Source organism: Muntiacus reevesi, chromosome 1 (assembly GCF_963930625.1).
Source record: "Muntiacus reevesi chromosome 1, mMunRee1.1, whole genome shotgun sequence".
NCBI lineage: Eukaryota > Metazoa > Chordata > Mammalia > Artiodactyla > Cervidae > Muntiacus > Muntiacus reevesi.
The window spans coordinates 92,102,664-92,113,556 of record NC_089249.1 but is presented as its reverse complement, the minus strand read 5'-3'; the positions used below and the strand labels follow the sequence as shown (position 1 = coordinate 92,113,556).

The 10,893-nt window shown below is 45.2% G+C and overlaps 1 protein-coding gene and 1 long non-coding RNA gene across 3 annotated transcripts in view; one reads left to right on the top strand and one right to left on the bottom strand.

Moving 5' to 3' along the window:
* Nucleotides 1-895: 895 nt before the first annotated feature.
* Nucleotides 896-8,144, bottom strand: LOC136162791 (uncharacterized). The gene is made up of 3 exons (XR_010662169.1): nucleotides 8,026-8,144; nucleotides 7,506-7,824; nucleotides 896-1,133 (listed from the first exon to the last, which is right to left on the bottom strand). It is a non-coding gene; the product is annotated as an uncharacterized lncRNA (long non-coding RNA).
* Nucleotides 8,145-8,423: 279 nt separating this feature from the next.
* The window catches only part of MAGI3 (membrane associated guanylate kinase, WW and PDZ domain containing 3), a 253,176-nt gene continuing 250,706 nt past the window's right edge, over nucleotides 8,424-10,893 (top strand). For both annotated transcript variants that reach the window (XM_065906784.1, XM_065906776.1), the window contains exon 1: nucleotides 8,424-9,283. In XM_065906784.1, the coding sequence (XP_065762856.1) occupies nucleotides 8,968-9,283 (316 nt within the window). In that variant the 5' untranslated portion in view covers nucleotides 8,424-8,967. The remainder of the gene's footprint in view (nucleotides 9,284-10,893) is intronic.

The following is a 10,893-nucleotide window of genomic DNA, read 5'->3' as shown; positions in this document are numbered from 1 at the left end:
GGTCAAGTGGAGTCCATGCCTAAGTGGCACTTGAGCCAATGTCAAGAGGACGCGAAGGAATGAGTCATGAAAATACCCTAGTGGGGAAAAGCATTTTAGGCGGAGGGAGATCTGAGGCAGGAGCATTTCTGGCATGTTGAAGGAATTGCAAGAAGGCCAGTGTAGTTGGAGTAGAGTCAAGTGGGAGGGAAATCTCTCTTCTCAAGAGGCCGCCAATCCTATTGAATTAGAGCCCCACCCTTATGACTTCACATAACCTTAATTACCTCCTTAAAGGTCCAGTTACCAAATACTGTCAAATTTGCGGTTAAGGCTTCATATCAATTGGGGTGGAGGGACACTGTTCAGTCTATAACAGCTTGCAAAGGTGAAATTTTCAACCTATTAACATTCTCTAACACAAGACTGAAGTGGTAACCTTGAACATTAACCGAGTATTTTTTGTATTAGTGCTTCTGAAGGTTTGCTACTGATATAACCAGTCGCTCTCTTTGTCCTTTGTGCCCATCAAACTGTGAATGGACAGTTTTTTATTGTATAATTGACATATAGCATTATATAAGTTTCAAGTATAAAGCATAATTTAATATATATATGCATATGTTACAAAATGAGCACCATGAGTCTAATTAACACCCATCACCACACAGTTACAATTTTTTTCTCTTGTGATGAGAGCTTTTCAGATATATGCTCTTAACAGACAGCTATTACATATTTAAATGTGCCAAGATTAACTTTAGGTTCCACGCACAGAAACACTTCATCAGAACCCATACTATCTAGCATGCTGCCCTGCTTCTGAACGGAAACTCAGTCCTTCCCTCCCTCACCCCAAATTCAATGAGGTTGCTCTCCCTTTTTGAATAAAGGGGAATAGAGATTTTATTTTTATATTTTTGTTAAGTATGAGAAAGGCCACAGTACCCGGTTTTTGAATGGGGTGTGTTTATTTTAAGCTCATGTGGTGTGTTTCCAGTCATTTTTACTGTGAAATTTGGGAGTGTGCGTTTGGAAACGCTTCAGCTAATCTCAGCCAAGTAAATGAGAATTTTCCTTCTGTTGAAGACAGGCAACTTCACATAGTGCGTTGTATCGGAATCCACGGAAGGCACTGTTTATTAGCTTTCAGTCTGCAATGAGAAAATAACTCAAGGGCCTCAAGTTCTAACTAGTCAAAGAACCTAGATTTTATATGATGGGAAAGCTCTTTTGAAAGTTTGTGAGCTCTTTTAAGCTAAGAAACAAATTTCACTTCTTATAACAACACACCCAATAGATGAAAAAAAACAATATATGTTGTTTCATAAGCATCATATGCTTTGAGTGGATGTTACCTTCCTAAGAGATTAAACAAAAACCTTGAAATTAACATTCCATCTCTCTGGATGCTCTTCTCAATAAACATAATAAAAGAACCTGTATAAATTTAAACTTAATTAAGAATTTCTCCCACTTTATTTTCTAACTTCCTCCTTATCTTACTGTGAAGGGACATTTCAACAAAGCAATTACATTCCACAAAGCTTCTTATTAAATACAATTGTAACATATTTCTTTAACTGTGATCAGTGTAGGAAATTAAAACTATAATTTCTGATTTCCACAGTGCATTCAACTAATTTTCATCTTCATTGTTTCTATCCTGCATGCACGGTCATCTATCATGGGGCGTCTGTACCAGATTTCTCTCTGACTTTCTTGCTTCTACTGTTTCCTGCATTCTTCTTGCTGTAGCAATCAGAACCATCAGTCTACTTCTCTCCTTAAAACTCACTGTGCTCTGAATAAAATTTAAAGTCCTTGCCTTGGCTGAAAGGCCGTCTGTGATCTTGCCTCTAGCATTCCTCTCTGAATTTTTTTCCTACCACTCTCTCCTGGGTAACCAGGCTCCAGCCACCTTAGCACTCCTCTGTTCTTCAGTTTCAGACCTTGGCCTGGAATTCTTGGATCTCAGGTCCTCAGCTAATTTCCTCTTACTTGTCATTCAGGTCTTGGCAAACTGTAACCTTCTTAGTCAGACATTCTCTGGGACCTCCGTCTAATGTAGCCTCTGTCCTTTCCTGATCACCCATCACTTATATTTCATCTTTTAATTATAAGCACTATTACTACGAGGGGCAGGGGTTTCCCAGGTGGCACTAGTGGTAAAGAATCTGCCTGCCACTGCAGGAAAGGCAGGAGACACAGGTTTGATCCCTGAGTCAGGAAGATCCCCTGGAGAAGGGAATGGCAACCCACTCCAGTGTTCTTGCCTGGGAAATCCCATGGACGGAGCAGCCTGGCGGGCTACAGTCCATGAAGCTGCAAAAAGTCAGACTGATTGACTAAGCACCACCACCACTATTACTACGGGAAACTCTCTTGATCATTTACTTATTTTGGGTTTGCTGTTGATGGGATTCAGGAAATGATACCCCAAAATACGGCCTTTTGGCACACTGAGTATTTTAAGCTGAAGGAATTTGAAGAAGCAGGAAGTTCTTTCTGTCCTCCAGTCCTTCATCCCCGAAGCAGCTCATCTGGCCCTCAGGTGAGAGGTACTCTCCCTATGCCTGTAGGAAAGAAAGAAACATCCTCATATCCAAGATGGACAGATAGTGGGGAAGAATCTGAGCAAACAGGCCTTGCTAAATTCCCTCAGTTTACTACACTTAGCTCATCCTCTTTATCATATCTTTCCAGGTCTTTCTATTCTTTGTCAGTAGCACAAAAACACTCAGGGTTACCATTTCTTCTGGTCTTCATTTCCTTATGAAGGCTCTCGTGTCACATACAACTTATATTACATAAATTTGTATACTTTCCCCCTATTAATCTGTCTTTGCCAATCTAATTTTTGGACCCAGCTAGGGATCCTAAGAGGCTTGGGGAAAACTTTTTCCTCCCCTACACTGTCTTCTTCCCCACGAAAGGAGGGACCTTGTAAGTCTGTTCATTGCTGTAAACCAGCACCTAAAACTGGAGCAGGAAATGGCAACCCGCTCCAGTATTCTTGCCTGGAGAATCCCACGGATAGAAGAGCCTGGAGGGCTGTAGTCCATGGGGTCGCAGAGAGTTGGACACGACTGAAGGAACTTAGCACATAGCACAGTACCTAAAACAATGCCTGCTCATAACAGGTACTTCCTGTTATTTGAACAAGTGAATCCTCACTAAAGACAAAGTGCTCAACTTGATGGAGGATACACCAATGAATCAAAAAGGAACCATGTTCTCAAGGACCTTGAGGTCTACTGGAAACGAAAACAGAGACAACATGCTATTGGTTTTGGAGAAGGATGAGATGGCATCCTGCTGTGGGAAAGCAAAGCTGGTCTTGAGTAGGAGGTTATAGTTAAGCTAAAAGCTAAAAGATGGGTATTTTGGTATTTTCTCTTTCATTCAGTGTTCTCTTTGTCCTACTTCGTCTGGAAAACCCGACATCTGACTGCTTAACTAACCTCTTTGAAAGCATGTTGGCACTGCACTTGTTTCTGAATGTTCCTATTCTGTGAATTTGGGCTTCATGCGTTTGGTCATTTGCAGGCAAGTGCACCTACGGGCAAAAACGCACATTTATGTATAAACAGTGATACAGATTTTGACAATAAATTAGTTTGTCTAACTGAAATAAAATTTTCCATGTAATTGCTTTTATAAGCGAGCATATTTTAGCATTAGCATACAAATGAGCCCACAGGCCTAGACAAATACAAATGCTAATAAAATGTAAAGATACAATGGAATATTAATCCTGAGTTCAGTTAGGTTATTAATGTTAGGCTGCATTACATATATCATTTCCACAATACAGGTAAGCATGAACATTTTCTAAGGCAGTGAAAGATTTTGTGGATCAGAATTTTTAAAATCCAAGATGATTTCATTATCATCTGTGGAAATAAAAGCAGGATAAATGTTCCCGTATTCTGTGTAGAAGGCAAATATTTGTTTTTATTTTTCCACTCCACTTCTCCCCCATGCTCTGCCACCTTAATACTTGAGAATGACTTCATCATAAATATGATGATTTGATTTACTGTTATTAGAGATTCAGGTTTCCATGAAAGAAATAGAATGTAAAAGTAAATAAAAAGTTCTCCCTACACTTGCTTTGCTCTGGCACAGAGCCATGCACTGCTCCAGGGGAACTATTTAGGGGAGAGATGCCCCTAGAGTTGTTGGCACACAGACCTCAATATGATGCATCTCTGTACAATGGAGTAAGTAAGCCTGGGTCATTTGAGGGAATTTACACTTGCCCTTCTGAAGTTTTCCGCTTAAGTTAAAGAGTTAAGTCAGGGAATACTTAACTTTCATTAGGAACACTCAACAATATTATACAACAAAATAAACTTTCCAACTTGCCAAAAAACATGTATGTGAGTGTATGTAGTATACTATGTGTGTGTGTGCTCAGTCATGTCTGACTCCATGGACTGTAGCCCTTCAGGCTCCTCTGTCCATAGAATTCTCCAGGCAAGAACACTGGAGTGGGTAGCCATTCCCTTCTCCAGCAGATCTTCCTGACCCAGGGATGGTACCCAGGTCTCCTGCATTGTCAGGCAGATTCTTTACTGTCTGAGCCACTAGGGAAGCCCTTATGTAACATATATTAGGAGCAAATCAAGCAATCTCTCCTCTTCAGATTTGCTAAGAGACCCCTTCCCTGCCAAACTATGCAGCCATGCAGTTTACAAGACACTGGATTCCTCTCTGAGCACTAGAAGGGGAAACCGGATAAAAGTATTTCATTACCCTTTGCCTCTTTGATTCAGGAAAGGGCATCTGGGCAAGTCCAACCAAGGAGAGGGAGGAAAACTATTACTGGGGCCTTTGGGGAAAAGTTTCCTTGATCTGCTAAAAGGAAATGAGGAAAGGAGACACACTTCCTTCCTGTCATTGGATGTTGTTATTTGGAGCCACTGCAGCCATCATGGGGCCCAACACATGAGTTCTGCATATTGACACACATCTATGTTTGTTTCCATAGATTAGATGGATAGAGGTAGCCCCAAGAAACCTTGGAGATCATCATATTCTACTGTATCATTTGTTTTTGTTAAGCCAGATTCCATATTGTTTGGCTTATAATATTCCCCAATGGAAATCACAACTATTAAGCCAACCATTAGGTTTGGGAAACAATGATCAATATGGATATGATCTGACTATTTGGTTAGGTGCCATTTTAGAGAGAGACATTTGCAATGTGACTTCTTTAATTATGCAGTAATTTCCAGACTAGTGTCCTACCAGAATTAATTCACTGGAGTTTGCAGCTTATTTCTAGACTATTTTAAAACTGAATCTAAGCTTTTTAAGAGGGGTGAATCAAATAGAGAGTTATAAAGGTGATTTAGCAATGCTTTTGGCCTTGTCATAGATATTACTATTTAGCACAAACTAAAATAACTTGAGTGTTTGTTTATATGACCATATGTAAGTGCTTGTTTGACTCAAATAGCTCTAATCAGTTCTCACAACTCAGGTGAGTACTGATATTATACCTATTTTGTGGATGAGGAAACCAAGGTTAGACAAAAATTTACTCAAGATCTCAGAGCTAGTAAGTAGAAAAGCTGAGATTTCCAGTCTGACTCCAGAACTCAAGCTCCTAATTACTGCAGTTTTCTGTTAAGGGTCAATATAACTTATTTATGGTTGAGGCATGTGGCAGACACTGTTGGGCATGTACTGAACAATCATTCACCCTTTCTCCTTAAGAAACACAACCCCTATTTTGCTCAGAGTGACTCATGATGTCACTGAACCATGGCAATTCCACCTTCTTGTCAGTGACTGGTCTGCAGTGGGCATGTGACCATTTTCTGGCTAATAAGGAAGATTCTATGGCAGGTGTGAGGGCAGTCTGGGAAAGATTTTTTTCTCATTCAGAAAAATGGTAGCAGCAGTGCCTTTCCTTCCTTTCCTACTTGTACAACCTTCCCTTTCTGCTTGACCTCTGAGATGTGATATCTGGAGCTAAGGCAGCCACATTGCAATCTAGAGGTGAGAAGCCTGGAGATGAAACCCAACATGAATATGATGTTAGAGAGCAGGCACAAAAAGAGCTTGGGTCCTCAATGATGTGATTGTGCTGCTGAACTAAGCCCAAGACTACTTTCATTTGAACCTCATGTTAAAGATGTAATAAATAACTCCATGCTTTAAGTTACTATTAGATACTTCATTCGTTGTGGCTAAAGATATCCTGATAGATACAATTTGAGCAAGAAAAGATGTCTTCCCAGAATTGCTGCAAAAATAAATCAAGTGGAGATTATTAAGACTTCATCCAGAATCTGTTAGTGTAGGTAGTAGTTCAGAAAAAAATACTCCAGCTATGTCTCAGATCTGTGTAAATCTGAGCAATCCACATGATTTCTCTGCTGGTTATTTTCCCTTTTTCTCTCTGGATATGCTGCTTCCTCTTCTCTGTCTGATTGACTGATTGGGACTTTCAAAAGGCTCTCCTGCTCTCTGGCTTCTGGTTGGATCTGTCTACTGAGATGTACTAGCAGGAGTATGGAGGAGAGAGGTGAGTGAGAGAGAAATCCTCTGGCTTTGCCCTTGGGTGATTACATAGGCTGACTGCCTCTGATTGAAGGTCACAGGCTCCTGTCAGGCTGCCCTTTCTGTGATGAGTTTTGGTCCTGTTCCTTCCCCTTGCTTTCTACAGATGGAGCAGCTTGTAGCCTCAGGGTTCCATATTTCCCTTGTGGTTTCCCACACCTTGCCCATATCTTTGTAAAGTACCATGTGTTTCCTGTGGAGGCCCTGACTGATATAATGGTGTGAACAAAATTACTGCAGCTGCTGAAGCTTGGGCTAGTCTACCTGAGGTGTGGTGAGATTGTGGAGTTATTCATAGTTTAAATAAGGGCTTTCCCCAACCATTAAAGGAAGACAGGAGACTATATAAATGCCTTACTGCAAAAGTGAAAGTATCCTAGCTCAGAGGAAACACTTTCCACCTGAGGACAAGGTGACCTGGAAGAGATGGCATTTGGGCTGAGAATGGATAGAATTGTTTTAAATACAAAGACAGGGGAGAGTGTGAGCCAAATCAGGGAGGAGAGAAAGCTTAAGAAGAGGTTGTGAAAAATTAGTGCTGGACGGGCCTAACATGTCCTTTATTCACTATTAGTTCTCTCTCCACATCCTTTACAGGTGAGTGAACTTGAAACTGAGATTTGGCCAAGGTCAGATAGCAAGTAAGCAGCATGCCAGGATGCCAGCCCGGGTTTGCTGTGGTTCCTAATCCACATTACAGCCCATCTTCCTTCCCCCCACCCCTACCCCCCGCCCTGCCCCACCCCTCCGCCTCCTCCCCCTCCCACCCCCAGCAGTCTCTCCTACTAGACTGTGATCTCCTAGAGAACAGGACTTGCGTTTTCCTCACTCTTGAATCCCAGTATTCTAGCAGTGTCTGACATAAAATCGTCCTCCTTTTCATCAGCAACTAAATGGTAAGAAGTACCTACTCCGTGCCAGGCCCTATACTGATATTTTATAGGTACCTCATGTAATCTTTACAACAACTTCAGTTCAGTCGCTCAGTCGTGTCCGACTCTTAGCGACCCCACGGACTGCAGCACGCCAGGCTTCCCTGTCCATCACCAACTCCTGGAGCTTGCTCAAACTCATGTACAACAACTTGGGAGGGTATAATTATCTCCACTTATCAGTCGAAGATGCTGTGGCTCAGAGAGGTTGTCCAATTTGAGGTCACACAGCGGTATGCAGGACTCTGTTTTACCTTCCATCAACCAGACTCCGGAGTCTTTGCCTCAAAGGATAACTTTTGCTGAAGAAATGAACGAACGAGAAACGTTGACTCTGAAGAAATGAACGAACGAGAAACGTTGACTCACTTTAAGTGGTCGGCTGTAACTGGCTACCCCGAGGCTCTGCCACCTCTGTCCTCGGACTCAGCATGACGCCTGCCCTCCAAAGTACCCCAGCTAGTCTCAGTACCCCGTGAAGATAGGCGCCCAGGCTCCGCCCCTACTCCACCTAGCCCGCCAGCCATGCCTCCACCTCGGGCAGTTCGGCAGCTCTTTTATCCGAGTTTTCCCTTTGCTCCGGCCGCCGCACCGAGGGCCTCTCTCAGCCCTGCGTTCTGGAGCCTGTCCCACTCCCCTGCCCCTCCTTCTCGCCCTCCCTGACTCCTCAAACTTTCTTCCACCCTCTTTAAACTTCAGTCATCCTAGTGCCCGCCTCCTTCACTTTCATTAGCCAATCGGTGGTTAGAGTTCTCGTCGGGGATCCGCCCCCTTTCCTCCGAGGGCCAATCCCCAGCGAGAGTGTCGAGTGCTTGGGCTCTTTCCCAAGCGCCTGGCCCGTGACGGCAGCGCGCCGGGCGCCGCGCGGCGGGAGGGGGCGGGGCTCTGGATGAGGGATGGGCGAGGGCGGGGGGAAGGGAAGAGGGAGGAGGAGGAGGTTGCGGCGGGTTTGAAAGCGGCAGTTTCCTGGCAGCTTGGGCAGGCGTTGGTCTCCGCGATCCAGCTCCGCAGCGGCCACGATCGATCCTGCGACGGGTCAACGCGCGCTTCTGCGCGCCCCCGACGGATTTTTCCCGGTTCCGGCTCTCCCGCTTCACCTCCCCGCCCCCCTGCTTCTGCCTTTCCCGCCGCTCCCGCGCGGAGCCCGGGGGCCAGCCGTCGGCTGTGACCCCGCCCGAAACCCCTCCGGAGCCGCCCGGGGACAATCCCCTTCTCCTTTCTTCAGCCTAACCCGGGTGGCCCTCGCGGAGCCCGGTCAGACCCGGAGATCGCCGCCGGGAGAGGTGTCCGAGGGGCGTCTCGGGGTTCGGAGCGGCCCGGCCCCCGGCGGGCTGTGGTCGGCGAGGGGGACGCCGGAGCTGCGAGGCCCCCCTCGCCGGGCTGCGCGGGCCGCCCGGGGCCCCCAGGCTGAGAGGGGGCCAGAGCGGCGCCCCCGCCGCCCGCGCGGGGTCTCCCCCATGGTGCAGCGGGGTTCGTGATGTCGAAGACGTTGAAGAAGAAGAAGCACTGGCTCAGCAAGGTGCAGGAGTGCGCGGTGTCCTGGGCCGGGGCCCCGGGCGACTTGGGCGCCGAGATCCGGGGAGGTGCGGAGCGCGGTGAGTTCCCCTACCTGGGGCGGCTCCGCGAAGAGCCCGGCGGGGGCACCTGCTGCGTCGTCTCGGGCAAGGCGCCCAGCCCCGGAGATGTGCTGCTGGAGGTGAACGGGACGCCTGTCAGCGGGCTCACCAACCGGGACACCCTGGCTGTCATCCGCCACTTCCGCGAGCCCATCCGTCTCAAGACTGTGAAGCCAGGTACGCCGGCCCCTTCTTTCTGTCGCGGAGTGGGGGGAGTCCGCGGTGGGCGTCTGGGGCGCGGCAGCCCCACCCCACCGCTTGTCATCAAGGGTAATCCTGAACCTCCAGGGTGTGCCGGACTCCCTGTCAATGGGGAGGGCTGGCGGTGCTGATTCCCATTTTGCGGGTAGGAAAACTGAGCTCTGGCTTGGGCGGGCTACCCTGTTAGCTGTCACAGGATTGCCACCAGAAGCTGGGTTTTCTTAGTTCGTAGCTCCATCTCCCGCCGCAGTGTTTGACTAGAGAAAAACCAGCGTTTTTCTGTTCTCCTTTGTGGAAGAGGTCCTCCGGATTGTTGCATATTCTTTGGAACAGTCTTAATGCATTTTCTTATAGAGGAAAAGATCTTTATTACTAAGGCACTTGGTGCCAAGGTTACCACCTAGTGTACCTGAGAGAGCGTAGCTGCTTCAGTGTTCCTTGTACACTAGCAACACCTCGGAGCTGACAGCCTAACTCTTGTCAGCTCAGGTGGTTCAGGTGTCTGTGTACCGGTTGTGTACAATATGCGATTTGTGGCAGAATGGTGTGTTTTTTCAGGGAGCTGTTGAGTAGTCTGGGTTTCGAAGGAAGACCTAGGTGCCTCCCGGAGTAAAATCTTTTGTAAATCTTTGATTTTACGGAATTTTGTTGAAGTGGTCGGTTGCAAAGGCCCCCGTTGCCGTGGTATCTTTTATGCTACTAAAATCTGCTGCAAAACTCGTTACGTTTATGGCATACTTGCCAATTTCAAAGCATTGATCAGACTGCGTACAGCGTACAGTGAAATCTGATAGGAGGTAATAGCCCTCATTGTATTTGTTGTCGATAACATCGCTGGTCATTTCAGCATTGGTGGAATGTGGTTCTGTTTCCTGAGGTATTTGAAGGGGAGAGAATTATGACTATAACGTTACTAGAAATTAAACTATTTTTTTTCTGAGTGTGTTCTACTGAATATACAGTGAATCAAATTATAATGGTCTGCTTAATAATGACTTGAGGTGGAAAAAATCAGTCCATCCCTACACTGCAAAATGCTGGAAAATTCTGGAGAAAAATTTAACATGTCTCCCTCACTTTTTTTTTTCGCAGCAGCTCACTTTGGGAATATCTTTTTAGTATTCCTTAGGCTTAATGGAAACTGATGGTTTGTGGTGCAGTATCCATATGTGTGTGTATTGTGGATGTGTACACAGACACTCACATGTCCGTGCAATCTTAATTAAGATTTTCTTCACATGGTCTGTTCTATTACATTCATTTTAAACTTATGGATTTCTGTGAGATTTTCTTTTTATTGTTAATTAAAAAAACTTTGACAGACTTTAAACATCTCAGTTTTTTGAGTTAAAAAAATTCTTAATTCAAACTTCTAGAACCATTGGTGAAAGGTAGAGGAAAGGCATTGGAGACAGTAATTCAGCCAGTCAGGCACTCTCAGTAATATGCAATATACTATATATACAGTATTATTGGTCTAAGTGACATTTAGTTCATATCCATTAATCAGGGAATATTGGGAACATTTGCATCATTGCTTTGTGTTTTGTTTTGATTAATTAGGGGTATATATAAAAGTATTACTT